The 18,338-nt window shown below is 39.3% G+C and overlaps 1 protein-coding gene and 1 non-coding gene across 4 annotated transcripts in view; both read right to left on the bottom strand.

The window, feature by feature from the left end:
• Nucleotides 1-18,338, bottom strand: part of htr4 (5-hydroxytryptamine receptor 4) — a 245,588-nt gene that overhangs the window by 25,784 nt on the left and 201,466 nt on the right. Inside the window, exon 6 of one of the 3 annotated variants that reach the window (XM_062970455.1) lies at nt 16,713-16,788. The exons of the other annotated variants lie outside the window; for them this stretch is intronic. Coding sequence (XP_062826525.1) covers nt 16,728-16,788 — 61 coding nt within the window. The 3' untranslated portion in view covers nt 16,713-16,727. The remainder of the gene's footprint in view (nt 1-16,712; nt 16,789-18,338) is intronic. 3 annotated transcript variants of the gene reach the window in all.
• On the bottom strand, nt 10,634-10,711 carry mir458 (microRNA mir-458). The gene has a single exon (NR_129976.1). It is a non-coding gene; the product is annotated as a microRNA mir-458 (primary transcript).

The raw sequence follows: 18,338 nt of genomic DNA, 5'->3' as shown, positions 1-18,338 counted from the left end.
CAAAGGACTACCTATTCCACATGATCCAGGTTAGCATTCCTGTAATATCTATACCTTTCCTGTTATTAGTTTGACAATGGCTTCAAACATGTTATACTCTGTTCTCACTAAATACCTTACCACTGAAAGCATTGTGAGTAGTCTGATACTCAACCAAAAGGTCCAATTGCCATGGTTTCATTCAGAATCAGATGTAAAAACATCAAAAGGGCATATCTATGAAAGGATGAAAGGCTAATACTCTATTCCTTTGTTTTTAGTAACAAAAGCATATATGTACATAACATCATTGTGCATGAAATATATATAAAGCATTTAGTTCATCATAGATGTTGTGCTATAAATACGGCTGGAATCAAAGTGAGTTGTGTTCAAGGCCCTTTTGGACAGATGCGTAGCTATCCCTGTTGTCAGAGAATCTTAGAAGCAGGAAGGGCAGATTGTCCTCCTAAATGACACAACTTTTGTGGCTGCCCTTTATATCCATCATTATTGCATTGCCTATGGCAATTATACCCCTGCTGCAATATTGCTATCTACACTGGTGTATTTGCACCAGGAAACAGGCCTGCTGTCCCTGTTTCAGTTATGGTACATAACTTGTTGATTTGGGAAACTAAGAAGCATCAGGCCTCTTTGTCCTGGATGGGAAGCTGTTAAGATATACCAGGGATCTCTTTGGGCTCTAAGGATAAGTAAACTGGCACACAAATCATGATGTGGGATTGTGCCGTCCGCCAGACAAAAAAAAAACTATAAAGCTGAAACGTGCCGTCCTTTATCCGGGCGAACTGCAAATCCCTATAAGCTGTCCTAAAAATATTGAACGACTGAGTCTGGAAAACTTCAAAGGTGATTATAAAACCGCTACACCCTAATCACGCTGTCTATATTAGAAGGAGAAACTCTTTCCTTCCCTATCTTTACAGCAAAGATTAGTTCTAGAAGCGACGGAATAACCTTGCTCCTCTAACTAGATTTTCTATTCCAGATCAGTATAATTCAATACTTATCTAATTTGGATAGGCTTAGATTGGCCTGGTTTTGAGGATGATTTGTCCCAGTTAGCTTTGCACAGCTGCAGCACGTTGGAAGACTATAGCCAAAATGAGGCTCCAAAATGGAGACTAGACCCTGGTAAAAAAGGGCGGTCCTAAGATGTTGTACTCTTTGACCAATCATTGCAAAGAAGACTGCAGCCAGCTCTTGCAGACTCCAAGCCACTTTTCCAGGGCCTTTGCAGCCAGAGGCTGAAACAAAATGTAAAGGAGGGAAAACAAACAAACGACCAATAGGTAAGGCAAACCATCGTCCTGGGGGACGGAACAGGGATCTCAAATTGGTTTTTGGAAGTCTCCAACACAGAATCGGTAGGGGATGGCATTGCAATTCACAACAGGATTTCTTAAACTGATCAGAACCCTCCAACCTCCAGTGACTGGGTACATATAGCCTGTAGCCATACCCAGAAAGTACAAGCCACCTGTGGGTGCATCATAGCTCATATATGGAAAGCAGAAGGTGGATATTTTGTTTTTGGGAGGAATCCACCTGCCCTCTTCTGGAAATGTGGGAATGGAGGAAATCTACAAAATAAGGTTGATCCCTCCATATGGTATAAGGTAAAGGAAGAAGTTAGTAAGGACCACAAATTAATAGGCTGGAATGACAGACTGTATCTAAGAGGAGAGGAGCTGCTGGGAGAAGGGCCAAAGAACTGACTAAGGCATGGATGAATAACATGCAGGTGCCTTTCTCCCCTGCCATCAAAGAAGGGTTGTGTGAGACTGCTGAATAACATTATTCTTCCCTGTATTGAAGAAACCTTTAAAAAGTATTGGCTATAATTGATTTGGCAGTAAACTGTTGTGAGGTCTGGAAAATACATGTGCTTTTGAACAACATACACAGTGGAGAGTGGGTTGGAAAATTTCAGAAAATGGATGCAGAAGAAATATCAAGACTCTAATCATTTACCACATGGCTCCTTTACTGCCTGATTTTGGAACATACTGGAACACATACTTGTTTGCATGAACACCTGTATGTTGTCTGTTTGAGGACATGAAAAAGGCTAAACTGGATATGCCCCCTCATGTAACTGGAACACAGGAGCCAGTTAATTTGGAATGAGAACATTTGTACCATGTGAAGTGTGCTGCTAACAGATGTCTCCCATGCCACAGCCAACCTTCTTATTTGAGGCGGGGAGAACAGTCTGTAATTCATAACAGGTGTGACCTTCTGGTTTCCTCTTGGCTTCTGTTTATAACCCTTTGAAAACCAAGATAAAAACAGGAGCATAGCCTGAATAGAGATGGCTTTCTAACATATATTTCCAAATTGGTAACCCACCCACCCCCACCCCCCGCCGCTTCATTGCTATTGAACAGTTCTGTCACTGGCCTCCTCTTGTTGCTTCACTGTAGTCTACATTAAGCTAAATGTTTTGCAAAAAGTAATCTGAGCTGATATTTTTAAAGACTTATGATGATATTTATTGGAATATGTCAGGATACAGCATGAGCTAGAAAAGATATGACCTTTAAATAAATTTTAAGCTTCTGCCCATCAAGGTAACAATCCTAGTTTTGATACTTTTCCTTCCGTCCTGAAGCTGTTCAACAGGCATGAGAATTCAGCTCTAGTCCCCAGTACTTCATGGCTGCAGTAAAAGCTCAAGTGGAAAATGAAGGGCAGACATTATAATTAAAATAGGATTGCTTCAAAAAGAAATAATCTGTTCTAGAAACAATTTTTAAATTGTATTGAAATATACTATAAAATTAAGGTAATTTATTTCCTGGACAAACTTTTGCTTCATAAGATGCTAGTTTCATTTCCAGACATCTGTTAAGCAATGACAACAATTTAATAAATTTACCAAATGTTAATGAAACTTTACTTCTACATTCATCACTGGCTGAAGTATGCAAAAGTGAAAGCAACTTTTAATGCTGATAATACATTTAGTTCCATCTGCATTTTACAAAACCCCGGCCATATTAATTTGGTGTGTTAATTAAGACAACAAATTTTCCACCAGAAAAAAATTATTGAGAGAAAAAAGAGAAAAGTTAAAAAAAATATCTGTTGGAAACCAGTCCAGTGATTTCTATGATGCCAGTAAGAATCAAAGAGCTTCCATTTTCAGTTCTTGGGTTGGTGGAGGCACCCTCCGCTGGGGCTCCAAGCTGTTTGGATTTTGACTCCCTGAATTCAATCAGACTGGTTTCGGGGAAATGACATCCAAAAAATAACAGGAGGCAACTCAAACGTTGAATGGCACATATATACTTTATTTATTTATTTATTTATTTATTTTCCACTTTATCTCTTCCTCTGAGATCTTCCACACAGCCATATAACCTGACATATCAAGGCAGATAAATCCACAGTATCTGCTTTGAACTGGGTTATCTGAGTCCACACTACCATATAATACAGTTTGATGTGGATTTTATACAGCTGTGTGGAAGGGGCTCCAGATTATCAAGGCAGATAATATCTGCTTTGACCAGGATTATCTCAGTCCACACTGCCGTATAACCCAGTTCAAAGCAGATAATGTGGGATTTTATTCAGCTGTGTGGAAGGGGCCTCAAAGTGGCTTACAATCAAAAATTACAACTTAAAATCTTCGTATATAAATACGAATGTAACTTTTTCTTTGTTCAAAATCTCAAATCTCCCAAAATTCTTCACTGATCACCTTGAAAATTGGACACAACGTGGCATTCAAAAAGGCGCATGTTCTCATGTTTTTACATACCTACTATTGGATAAATGCCATGCCTGTGAAAGGTAAAAATATGCCTTTTAGGAAAAACAACACCATCTCCTGGATGTGAAAGCAACAAATACTATACTACATAATTTATACTCAGGAACAATCTTTAGAATTCTGCAATACAGATCTGCACATGAATTGCTTCTCACATGAACAATTATATGTTGTGTGTTCCCAAGTTGCCAAACCAGACATTCTCTATATCTACACAGACAATGGAACAACAAGAAATATTGGATAACCACAAGCATTATGAAATTACAGATACAGTATTAGAAATTTCCTTTCCTTTCCATTTAACCAGACTGGGCCACAGCAATGCATGGCCGAGTACAGCTAGTGTATATAATTATAGAATTTAAGTGATCTTATTTTTGGAAGCATGTTCTTGATATTCTATTTTCAGGAAAAAAGAGATTTATGCCACTCTTAATCTAGGGAAAGTAAGATTGCCTAACACCTACTGAAAGCCCTGCAAGATCAATCAATATTTGACAACTGCCTTCTATATCCAGTTTTTCATAGTTAAGGCAAAACATTAATCAAATTAATTACATATAGAGTTTAAAAAAGCATATTGCAATGACATGTGAAGGATGCAGATGGGCTGAATGTTCATTTATTAGTTTCCAAAGGATACATCATGTTTAGTAATGTGAATACTAATGCAGGATCGATTGAATTTGCACTGGGGTGACAAATTCTTTCACATTATAATGGTTAAATAGGACATATTAGAGCTCCTAACATAGAAGTATCAAGCTTGTGGCCCTCCAGATGTTTGGGCTTCTAATTTCCAAAGCCCTAGCCAGCTTGTCCAATGGCCAAGAATTATGGATGCTTAAACATAACAGACTGTGACAGAGAATTCTGGAAAATGTTTATGCTGCTGTTCAGTCGTTTAGTCATCTCCGACTCTACGCCAGAGCTCCCTGTCGGCCGTCATCGCCCCCAGTTCCTTCAAGGTCAACCCAATCACTTCAAGGATACCGTCCATCCATCTCGCCCTTGGTCAGCCTCTCTTCCTTTTTCCTTCCATTTTCCCCAGCATCATGATCTTTTCCAAGCTTTCCTGCCTTCTCATGATGTGGCCAAAATACTTCAGTTTTGCCTCTACTATCCTTCCCTCCAGTGAGCAGCCGGGCATTATTTCCTGGAGGATGGACTGGTTGGACCTTCTTGCGGTCCAAGGCACTCTCAGGATTTTCCTCCAGCACCAGAGTTCAAAAGCGTTTATCTTCCTTCGCTCAGCCTTCCTTATGGTCCAGCTCTCACATCCATAGGTTACTATGGGGAATACCATTACTTTGACTATGCGGACCTTCGTTGACAGTGTGATGTCTCTGCTCTTCACTATTTTGTCAAGGTTGGCCATTGCTCTCTTCCCAAGAATAAACGTCTTCTGATTTCCTGGCTGCAGTCTGCATCTGCAGTGATCTTCGCGCCTAGAAATATAAAGTCTGTCACTGCCTCCACGTTTTTTTCTTCTATTTGCCAGTTATCAATAGGTGTAGTTGCCATGATCTTGGTTTTCTTGACGTTTAACTGCAACCCAGCTTTTGCACTTTCTTCTTTCACCTTGGTGATAAGGCTCCTCAGATCTTCCTCACTTTCGGCCATCAGAGTGGTATCATCTGCATACCTAAGGTTGTTAATGTTTCTTCCAGCAATTTTAACTCCGGCCTTGGATTCCTCAAGCCCCGCATGTCGCATGATGTGTTCTGCCTACAAGTTGAATAGGGAGGGTGAAAGTATGCAGCCCTGCCATACTCCTTTCCCAATCTTGAACCAGTCTGTTGTTCCGTGGTCTGTTCTTACTGTGGCTACTTGGTCTTTATACAGATTTCTCAGGAGACAGACAAGGTGACTTGGTATCCCCATACCACCAAGAACATGCCATGGTTTATTATGATCCACTCAGTCGAAGGCTTTAGACCACCCCCATTCCTATTTCCCACCCTTATTTCTTGTTGCACTGAAAGTGTCTGAATGCAGCAGATCACTTTCCTTCTTTATTAAGCAAAGCATGCACACACAGAGAGAGAGCACTTTCATCAAACAGAAGCAAAGAACCTATTCAATGCTTTTACTTTTCACAATGAGTTTAAATAAGACAGGAGAGAGTAATAAAAAACTGCAAATGTAACAAACCACTTTGATGAATGCACCTAATATCTTGTCATCTCACAGAAGGAGACAAATTTGGAGATTTCTCATTCTGGCACACAAGAAAAACGTAAGCAGAGATACACATGCTTGATCTAAATCAGTGGTTCTCAAACTATTTGGCCTACTCAAGATTGAACTTCAAAGACTCTGGCAGAAACCAGTGCAGGTGGTCCCGGTGGTGATGGGCACATTGGGTGCCGTGCCAAAAGATCTCAGCCGGCATTTGGAAACAATAGACATTGACAAAATTACGATCTGCCAACTGCAAAAGGCCACCCTGCTGGGATCTGCACGCATCATCCGAAAATACATCACACAGTCCTAGACACTTGGGAAGTGTTTGACTTGTGATTTTGTGATATGAAATCCAGCATATCTATCTTGTTTGCTGTGTCATAATAAAATAATAATAATAGTAATAATAATAATAATAATAATAATAATAATAATAATAATAATAAATGTAACAACAACAAAAACAATAATAATCCAATAATCACCACAGATTATTTTAACTACATTATACATTTTGGGAAAAGTGCTGTATGTATCTAAATAAGAAAAAAATGGGAAAGACTGACTTGGGAAGGGGGTGGGAAAGGACTGTAAATGAGAAAAACTTGGAATGGGAAGGCGAGTTTGAAAAAAAGAAGGAAAATTAGGTAGGAAGAGGGTAGCTGAAAAATTTGGACAGATTGGGGAGGGAAGGGGGCAACTGGGGAAGGGGAAAAGATTGAGGTGGGAAAGGAGGCTGGAAACTGGGAAAGGCTGGGAGGTAAAGTGGAGAGAGAGGGGCTGGGGAATGGAGATAGTAAAGACTGAGTAAAGATAGTAAAGACTCCCCCTCCTCCTCCCTTCTCTTCCTCCCAGAAGAGAGACCTGGAAAGGAGGGGGGAATAGAAGTGCAGAGGTGGCTGGTTGATCAGGGAAGGGGGCGTTTCCTCCGCACTTCCACCCCCCTCTCTGCTTTCCAGGTCTCCCTTCTGGAGGGGGAGGAAGGGGAGGCGCCCCCAGGCAGCTGGTGGGTCGCAGGAGGGGAAAAGAAGCACAGAAGCACGGAGGAGACTCCCACTCCTGCAGTCCCCCAGCTGCCTGCCTGCCTGCCTCAATGGCCAGCTCCGTTTCTCTCTTCTTCCTTCTTTTCCTTCTTGCTGGCCAGCTGGAGGAGGAGGAAGGGGAGAAGGGGCTGCTCCCACGGTTTCTCCTCTTCTCCGGGGCTTGTCCTCCTCCTCCTCTTCCATGGTCAGGTGGCTTCGGAGCCTCACCTCCAGGCTCTGCTGCCGGCGTGACCCGAATATAAGCCGAGGGCTGAAAAACTCGGCTTATATTCGAGTATATATGGTAGTTGCCTGTTTCAGGCTAAATGGAAATTGCCCTTGCTTTAAGTTTTGTATACTATTTTATTAAGTAATGTTAATACTTAATCGTTTTAAATTTGCTATGCTTTATTTTTTGAACTTGTTATTGGCATTGAATTTTGCCAGATTTTGTAAGCTGCCTTGAGTCCCATCGGGTGAGAAAGGTGGGGTAAAAATGCTGTAAATAATAAATAAATAAATTGAGAGAAGCCCTTGCCAGTCTATACAGTTAATCCAGTGGTCTTGCCAAATTCTGAATTATTTTACTTCCAATTCCACAGTAGAACACAAGGGGATGTTATGCAAAAAAAGCTTGAGCTATGGCTCAGTAGAAGGCCACATCTTTTGCTTGTAGAAGGTTCCAGGTTCAGTCATTGCTACAGTAGAGTCTCACTTATCCAAGCCTCGCTTATCCAAGCCTCTGGATTATCCAAGCCATTTTTGTAGTCAATGTTTTCAATATATTGTGATATTTTGGTGCTAAATTCATAAATACAGTAATTACAACATAACATTACTGCATATTGAACTACTTTTTCTGTCAAATTTGTTGTATAACATGATGTTTTGGTGCTTAATTTGTAAAATCATAACCTAATTTGATGTTTAATAGACTTTTCCTTAAGCCCTCCTTATTATCCAAGATATTCACTTATCCAAGCTTCTGCCGGCCCGTTTAGCTTGGATAAGTGAGACTCTACTGTATCTCCAAACACGGCAGAAACAAATTTTGTCTGGTTTCATGGAGAGCAACTGTCAATCTGTTTCAACAATACTGGGTAAACAAGCCAACAATTCGATTCTGTTTAGAGCACGTGCCAAACTCAAGGCCCATGGGCCGAATCCAGCCTGGCATTTCATTTTATGCGGGCCATGAGATGCTGGAATATAACTTCGGCATTTCTCATCATTACACATCATAACTGGAGTTAGTGGGCGTTGTGATATAGCACAATTCAAAGTGCTGGTTATGACTTTTAAAGCCCTCAATGGATCAGGCCCAGGCTATCTGCTGACAGCATTTCCTTGTATCAGCCTGTCTGGCTCTCTCCTGGTCTTCAGGAGAGGCCCTTCTCCCGGTCCCACCTCCATCTCAAGCCCGGGGGCATCTCAGTGGCTGCCCCTCGACTCTGGAACTCTGTTCTTCCCAGGGAAGCCGGAACAGCCCCCCTCCCTGCTATTCTTCCAGAGGTAGGTGAAAACTTTTTTTATTTATACAGGCTTTTAAACAAAAAGGTTTTAAAGATAGAGTCACAGGTTGCTGTGGTTTTTAGTTTTGAATATGTTTTATGAATTTTAACTGAGTTTTTGATACCAATATATTGAATTCTGTTTCAATGTTTGAATATATGTAGAGTTTAAATTGTATTGAAATGCTTTTAATGTAAGCCACTTTGAGTTTCCTGTGGAGAGAAAAAGTGAGGTGTAAATAAACATAATCATAATCATACAGTAACTTCTGGAAGGCTGCAGTTTGTTCTGTTTAGTAGGGGAAATGGGGTTTGAATTTAAATACAACACTTGTTTTTATTTATTTATTTATTTCCAATATTTATATCCCACCCTTCTCACCCGAAGGGACTCAGGGCGGCTTGTGGCTATGATGCCTGACTTTAAAATGTCCTTTCATCTTTCCCCACCCAAGAGCCACTAGTGTTGTTTGGGATGCAATTCTCATTATCCAAAACTTCCCCAGAAAAGAAAGGAAACTCTGCCACACAAAAAGACAGAGAACCCAGAAGATTGTATTTTCCTCTCTCCATTCCTACTCCATGTTTCCAAATGGTACTGGCTGACACCTCAGGGACCAGAGATGATGTGGTGTGATGTGAAAAGGATGCTTTGACCAGGGAAAAGGCAGAATGACTGATAGGGCTGGCAAGGCACACACACACACACACACAATGATAGAGTGAGCAAGACTAAAAAAAGGACCCCCTCCCCTCCGCTTCCTGCCCAGCCGGCATGTGGGATTGAAAAAGCTGGACTGAGGCAAAGGAATGCTACTATTGAAAAAGCAGTCATGGAGGACCACTACCTGAGCTTAAATCCACACCAGGTTCATGCCCCTTTAGTTACACGTTGCAATTCACATAAAGTTGATTTAGGTAACATTTAAATAAAAGTTGCCCATATTTCAATCCACACTGTTGTCTCTTATTCCAGTAGCAGGATGGCAAAAGCCACCATAAAGCCTGCATCAGGGAAAGCATTTGTTAGATGGTGGATCTTGCAAGATGGGGGAAAGGGGAACATCTTCAGATGGCAAAATAAAAATTCAGAAACTAAACTTTCTCCATTTTCATCAGGAATTTCCCACACATGAAACCCTATTTTGGCAGCATTAAGAGTTGGAAACATTTTCATTGCTTAACAAATCCCATACATAAGTGAGTTAATCAAAGAACACAAACAGGCATTTTATAAAACCAATTACACAATGGATTCAGATCATGCACGGTACAATTTTGATGTGTTTCATCCTAGAGGATCAGTAGAGGAAGAATTTAAATATGAAGTAGTATTCAAAAGTTCAGAAAATCTGCAAAGACATTTCTGAAGATAATCCCATTCAAAATTTAAGGAATCAGTGTGTTTCCTAGGGTGTTTCACATCATGAAAGTGTTAAAGTATACATGTAATCTCTTATAATTTTCCATTATTGGCTAAATCTCCTCTTGGTCAATATAACTTTTATTTTCATGTTTCTGCATAATAAAAGGTGGCAATCTTCATGTAATCCTTCGTTAATTACTATGTTACCATGTCATCCTATTTTTCTCTTTGGATCACAAATTATGGATATCCTCCATTCACTAACACATGCACATTGCAAAGTATATCAAGTCATACTGAAAGCAGACTGAACAATAGAATCACAGAGTTGTAAGGGAACCTATGGGCCATAAGGTTTATAGCTATACATAAGATCTATAGTTTTCTTAGAGAAAATTGCTATAACATCTGCATCCTCACATAAAAATAAAATATTCATCACCTTGGACATCATTCCATAGAAATACATTATCTGTTCAAAAAACAAAAGTCCAGATAATTGATTTGATAACAGGCATTTCTTCCCCTGAACACTGTAATGCTTCTTTCATGGATCAAAAGCATTGATCTATACCATCCACTCATCAAAACATATTTTGAGTATTGTTATTATTTTTTTCTAGAACAGGTAACAACATCCCTGTAATTTATTCCCCAAAGCTTAGCATAGCATTCAATCTTACTTCAAAATTCCACATGATTCAGAGTGGCAATCCAGGAGGCACAAACTCCCTTAGATATCAAAAATGCTGCTTTTCCGGTACATATGGCAGTACCATTCAAAGAGCTATGACAGTGAGAGTGTTTATAGCTCCAAAAATGGCGCTGCCATCTGCACCATGATTCACCAGGAAGCCAGAGCTCAGCAGATGGACAGCCCGTTAATCTGCCGCACTAGAGCACCAAATCTTTCGCTAGTGGTATAAATAGAGAACCCCAGGATTTGGAATAGACACTAAAAAGCAGACAAAACAAAATGGAAGCACAAACAAACAAACAAAAAACAAAGCACACACAATGCTGCGTGGGCAGAAGGAATCCTGGAAGTTTCTAACTTTTGGAGAATGCCGAGTTTCTAAATTTTGACCTTGAATTTCCTGAGAAATTTTCATTTCAGTTGTCACATGATAGGAGTGACATCAGTAATTTCTCATACATTGCATGTGATATTTAGTGACTATAAGCTTCACAGATGTAGAACAAGTTCCTTTTATCTTTTCTAATCTTCATTTGTGTATTATCTTGTTCAGAGGATGCACATCTTTATCACTTTATTAATCAAGTTCCTCTTTTCTTTTCTAATCTTCACATTTCCTCTATCTTATTCACAGGATATACAACTTCTTTATTGCTTTATTAACTCCGGTGCATTGTAAAATAGTGCCTGTCCACGATAATGTTTATTCAACACTGCTGAATAACTGGGCAGAAATTCACAAGAGCAGGCTTTGTGGCCACCAGTGCACATCACCTTTGGAAAACATGAGTTTATTTTTTACCTAAGTAAAAAAAGGTAAAGGTTTTCCCCTGATGTTAAGTCCAGTTGTGAGCAACTCTATTCACAGTTTAATTTACTATGGAGATCTGTTTGTTAATAAAGTGAAGGAGTACAGCTAGATACAAATCCTCAAATCTATTCCAACAAGAGACAGAACAGGCAGAATGATAAATTGTTATAGCCAGTATGAAAAAGAGCAGTTAATGTTTTAGATTTGTATGTATATTAGCATGTAAAATAAGCATTTAGAGTGTAGAAAGCAATAAACAGATGGAAGATAACAGAAAGAGGATACATATGCATGGTTGTTTTTAACCTTTCCACTGTAAGATTGATATGAGCATGTATTGAAACCATTGATTTTCTGACTTACACATCACCTTTACTGAAAAAAGTCAAGGGTAAACTTAACTGCTTTTGAGATGGACTTTTAATGTCCTCTCTTTTTCTTCTTGAGTTCTCTTCAAATCTTAGATTTCCTTTGCCCTCTCAGAGGTGAAGCACTGTAGGAGACCGTGGACAGCTGGATCCATCTCATGGGCTGAAGCTGTTCCATTGTTAGGAGACTGCTTTTGGTTACAGTCTCAAATTGAACACTAATGTTGTGAATGTTATTAGAACTTAAGTGGTGGGTCCGTTATCAGAACTTAAGTGGAACAACTGGAATGGGAAATTCTGCCACATATTGTCTACTGTCCAGCTCTCCACTGTGTCTTTTCCATAAGCTATGAATCCCATCAAGACGAAAGTCAACATAATGTCAGCACATTTAGACCTGTGCTTATGTTATCATACATGCACAGTGACATTCCATCTATGTAAATGTGTAAAACAGAATCCAAATACAATCCCTCTGCTTATCCTATTCCACTGATGCAGTTCTGATGGGAAGAGCTTAGAAATAACTGACTTGGCCAAAATCCAAGAGAATAATCCAAGAGCCGTGTTGCTTTTATTAAAAAAATAACAAAAATAGAGTGGGTTTCTCAGAACAGAACAAGTGTTCTCTGAAGGCCTTGATTTATCTTATTAGTAGTGACTGGTTTAATATAAGACAAAAATCAAAGTCAAACTTTTTTTTCTTAGTCTTTACAATCTGTACCTGGGTTACCTTTGTAAAATGTAGCAACATGAGAGACTACATCTTTTCCCCAATGTTCTCCTATGTCACCTTTCAAGTCTGTCAGAGTTAATCCCGTCATCATAAGTGGTACCTCAATAGAGTTAATTCCATTCTAAGATGAATCACCCAGTTCTAAAAATCACTCTGCTTTAGCAACCTGGATGCCTTTCACTATTGGAGCCTCATCAAAGCTCTGACTTTGAAGACTGACAAAATTGGTTTGCCTTGCCATTGGCAAATTGCAGAATATATTCATGACTGAGCACTACCATCCTACAAAGCTGTTTGAACAGCAAAATAATAAGGAGCTAAGCAAATCCAACATGTGTATATTTCCGGCAGCTAAAAGGCCAGAATGTTTTCACTGATATAAATAAATGCTTTCTGCGAATTCTGGATATTACCTTCAGAACATCCACTGATTACTGTTTACCATTTGTTGCTCGCCACTTCTTTCCCAATTTGGAGCTCATATCTTTGTCACCGGTATAGCCAACTATGATTTAACCAATATTTTGTAGCAAAACATCTCACTCAAACAGCAGAATCTGGAAAAATTATGTTTTGGAACTACAACTCCCAGAATCATTATGTTGGCAGGAAGATTTTGGGAGTTGTAATCTAAAATAGTAACTTCTCTAAGATTTATGATGAGACAAGGCCATATCATCTGTGCTCCTAGACAAACTCCTGTACTAACTTCTTGGTGATTTATATTGAATACAAGAGAAAAAGTAGGCAGCATCTACCACAAAAAGAAAAGAAAAACTTTAAAAAGGGGCCAAAATGGAGAAAATATTAGAATAAAAATGTCAGTTGCAAACTGATGTGTTTAATGATATCTCTCATATAGCATGGCTCTATAGCCAACATACCACAATCACAGTTTTAACCTTCACAGATTTGATTACATTGGCTAACACATATTTTGGTGCCTCAAATATTAGCCCTGTTTCTGGGTATATTTGACCTGCTGATTCCCTAAATGGTACCAATTTTCCCCTATCAGTTCTTGTTGTTGAGATACTGAACATACGTCATCTACCAGTTTCCATCTGCTAGCCCGCAGAAAACCATGATAACCATATTTAAGAAACTAGAGCAGATGTGGTCTATCCAATGTAGTTTTCTGAATTGGCACCCCAAATAAACCCAGGAACAAGCCTACAAACCAAACACCAAGAATGTTTTTGTTGGACTGTGTTATTCATGGATTATTTGCTACTGCCTCCCCTGCTGCCCTGTGCCATTCCCAAAGGGTTTTATAAATCATGCCTCATCCAGTCTCTCTGTAAGCCCTGTGAAAATGACAGAGACTGCAAATAGGAATCCAGGCCTTTAAAAATGGCACAGGACAGCAGTGGAGGTAGTGGGTAGCCCTACTAACTGCTTCCCATTTCTGCCTTGAAAAAAAGGTGCATTGAATTCACCTGCTAGCCATCTGCTTCTACCTCGAAAAGGAAGGTGGGTTGAATCTGTGGATTGTACTCTTCTTTTTGTATACGGTAGACATGGTTTGGGGGGATTTGCACTCCTAAAACTTATGAATGGGAAAGGTTGACTATATTTCAAGGCTTGCTTCTTCGTCTTTTGCAACAACCTCCCTATCTGCAGTAGGTATATTCCTGGACTTACCATGATCAGCAAAAATTGCATATAATGGCAAAACCCATTGAGTCAATGGCTTTTGGTGGAAGCATTTCATAGCATCCAGCCAGAGAACCTAGAAAGTACATATTCTTTTTCAAATGCAGGTAAATGAAACTGCGGGTACTGTTCCCATGGATACAGAGATCATACTGCATTCAGAGCTGAAATTACATGCAATTCATAGTTAACAAACCTTAAATGAAACATGTTAAAATCTCTACATATCTCCACAAAAAATGAGAGGGATGAAACCTGATACTTCCCCACTTCTGCTGCCATTCAGTGTTTCCAACACAACTGGGTTGATTTTGTATCTCTTTGCAAATTTATTTCCACATGCATTGTTCAACAGTTGCAGGAGCCCCCCCCCCTTCTAATTTCTGTAGTTTAATATTATGCAAATATGAACTTTCAAAATGTCAGGATGATATATAGGAATTTGACACACTTCCAACACAGCAACATGCATTTTTAGCCCCTCTTTAATGTGTCTTTCCAGTCAGCTAAGGTCACATCTAATATACACTTCCATGTAAACCTGGAGCATGTAATTGTGTGGATCTCCAAGTGCTGCTGACCAGCAGTTCTCACTTGCTTATCAAGTACAGCTAATAGGTTTACAGATAAATTGGATCTGCAAAACCAAACATTTCTCTCCACCAAAGGAAAATAAAATTTAACTGTATTGATAATACACATATGAACTTCAAACATCTAGAGAAATAAAGAGATCAAATATTTAGCTATGGGAGAAAGATAAATGGATATTTGAACTAGCTTAACTGAAGAGAAAAAAAATGGGATGGATGAGATTAAGATAAATATGAAGCCAGGCTCCTTTCAGACTACAATTCAAGATGATACAAAAAAGCACAAGAAGGCCCCCTGATTAGAGATTCCACCTAGGGAGAAACCAGTTATTGTCTACCAGTACCTAACAGAGCAGCTACTGACAAAGCTAGAAGGAAAATTAATGCAGTTCTAAATACAGCACAAAGGTGGCAGCAGCATAACAAAATACTATGCCCAGGTGAAACAGAACACTCAATGTACCCTTTAACTGTGTTTTATTTATTGTTGCAAGTCCTGTTTTACATCATTACTCTTTCAAAATTCACTAACGTTTTCTGATCCTTTACCATGTATCATTAGAAAACACTTGGACTAACTATCATTAGAAAACACTTGTACACATAACAAGAAATCCCATTTCTTTGTACTAAAAACCAGAGGTGCTGGACTGCTCCCTAGAATATGTTCATAAAAATAGATGCACCCTATTAGTCCCATTCAGTATAAGTCCATTTTGATAGGCCTATTTAACTTACTGATAATACTGGAACTTAGCCCATAGTGACAGCTTGGTATGCATAATAACAACCTTGGATTTTCTTCTTGTTCAGAAGTATCTTGTCCCATTGAGTCATTTTTGATAGTCACATGTGATGTTCATTCCAAGACTTCTTCATTAGGGCTGTCAAAATGTCAAATTCTTCCAGCTTGAGAGAATGTTGTTCTGGGAAAACTGAAGACAGCCAAAGTAGTATGTGAAGAAAACTAACTCCATAATAGGAAATGCTATAGGGAATGTCACTTAATTAACTGCTCTTCATCATCCTTCCTAATGAACTGTATCCAAATTTCCAGACTTTTTTTATTTATAGAATTCTGTTACTCTACAAGTGCCATAAAGATTTCCACAAGCATTAAGATGATATAAAAAATAGCTTTCAACACAATGCTGGAGGGAGGTTTTAGGACGGGACTTACATTACAAAAAAGAGTAATGAGTGATTTGACTACACAGATTATTGTTATCCATGCAAAGAACATCTTAGGAGTATGGCCAGAGGTGACTGCTTTCTTGTGTGTCCTGAATTGTCCTGAAGTCAATTCAGGGCATTAAATGTCCAGATTTGCAGTACTTCAGAGCTTGTTCTCAACCTTATTATTAGAAAGAAGACTTGAGGAGTGATATCACATCAGAGTTTTAATGAGCTGAAACCACATCTTAAAGGAACTTCTTGAAACCTCATCTAGGAAAATCTAGAGTCTACATTCATTCAATGGAGTGGAACGTGGTAACAATCTTGGTAAGGCAATGAACATCTTGAGATCTATTGATTCAGTGGGTCTATTTCAGTAGAGATTTAGGCCAATTTCAGTATATTACCATAATACGCTCATGGTAGCAGTAGTCAAGTGTATAGAATACATTTAGTCCATGTATTTTGGACCTTGTTTTTTTAGCTACTGGAATTATGAATACTAATGCCTCATGTAGCAACTGGTGTAGACTCGCCTTTTCAGATTGAGGACATCTGGTGTACTTCAGGATTATAATTCTCCACCACCATCTGGAAGCTTCCCAGTGAAGCCATGTTCTGAAAGTGCAGAGGGGGAAGAACTGGGAGACACCATCCCCAAGCCCACCTCCAACCCAGGCCCAACTATGAGCCATGGAACAAGAAAAAAGTTGAAGAAGCCAATTATAATGAATACATATATACACACATAGACAGGTACATAGAAGCATGTAATGCTACAATAATAAAATGGAAGACTTACAGAATACGTTCAGGGTTAGACAGGAACAGGCCTATTGCAGAACAGCAGGAGGAACTCGGAGATAGCAGAACAGCCACTTTTATTGAAGGCAGAAGGGAAAGACAGACACAGTGGGAATGAGGGAGGGAGGAAAGAAACAAACACAATAGTGATTAATGAAAAATTACATCCCAAGCTATCTGTCAATTAAAATTCCCACAAAATATGTCCCACGTTATGAGAAAGATCCAAATACTGAGAACTTCTCCTGGGTATCCAACCCAATTGGAAGGCCTTCTTTTCAATCATTCATTTTGCAATCCTGAAGATTTACTTCTACTTGCAGCATCAAGGGGAAAATGATAATTATTAAATGAAAGTTATTAAGTGTGTGCGCGCCTGTGCACATGTGTGTGATAGGGAAGGGAGATTAGTTGCCTGTGGGATGATTGTGTGGATGCAGAGAAAAAGTCACAGTATCCAGGAGGGGTTCCCTTAAACCCTGTGGCCACCATGTAATTCTTGAAAATGCAGGTTGTGTCCCCCAGCAATAAATAATTCTGAAAGACGAATTCATTTGTCTTTTGAGCTACCCATTTGGCAATCACTACAAAACTCTTTATTAAATTCTCTGCTTTAAAAGCTCTAGTGTCCTCCTTGAAGATGACACTTTAGGATTATTTAAGTAGTGACACAAATTGCTCAAAATAACATGCTGCATCATCTAATGATAACAATGAATTAAAATTATGTTTCTTCCTCAATTGCTTCTGAATAAGTCTGATTCACCTTTAAGAGAACTAGTATTCTAATTAAACAGCATGGCAATTGGACTATTTAGATCAGGGGTTCTCAAACTGTGCTCCGCTGATCCCTTGGGGCTCCATGGGTGATGTGAGGGGCTCCACAGTGGCGTGCTGCTTCCTGCCTCCTCCTCTTTCCTCCTTCTGAGAAATGCAGGAAAATTAAAGTTTTAAGCTGCTGGAAACAGCAGGAGCAGTATCTTCCTAGGGCACATACCATTTCTCTCCCACCTTCCTTGCTGCCCAGACTCTTTTTCTCACTGCCCAGACCTCCACCGGCTTTCTTTGCTTCCAAAACCCTATACTTCCCACTGCTCAGGGGGTGCTTTGATTGTGCTTTTCATGCATGGCAGAAGGGGGTTGGACTGGATGGCCTTGTGGTTTCTGCTATTCATCATCATCATTATTACATGTTGTTGTTGTTGTTGTTGTTGGGACTGGATTGTCATCTGTTGGAAGTTCTTTTATTGTGTTTTTCCTGCATGACAGAAGGGGGTTGGACTGGATGGTCTTTGGGGCTTCTGCTATTAGGATTATTATTATTATTATTATTATTATTATTATTATTATTATTATTATTATTATTATTTCAAAGGCAGAGTGGTCATCTACTGGGGATGCTTTGATTGTGTTTTTCCTGCATGGCAGAAGGGGCTAGATGGTCCCAGGGTTCTTCCACTGAAATACTGTTACGTTTATGTTGGTTAAAATTGTTTTTCATTTTAAATATTGTATTGTTCTTTCTCTCTCTTTCCTTTTTTGCATTGTGTGAATTACTTCACACACTCCTCCATCCATCTGCCACTGGCCCGGCCCATGCCTGATATATATACATTATGTATAA

The sequence above is a fragment of the Anolis carolinensis genome, chromosome 2, assembly GCF_035594765.1.
Source record: "Anolis carolinensis isolate JA03-04 chromosome 2, rAnoCar3.1.pri, whole genome shotgun sequence".
Lineage (NCBI taxonomy): Eukaryota > Metazoa > Chordata > Lepidosauria > Squamata > Dactyloidae > Anolis > Anolis carolinensis.
Note: the sequence above shows the minus strand (reverse complement) of the source record. Positions and strands in the feature narration are given on the sequence as shown.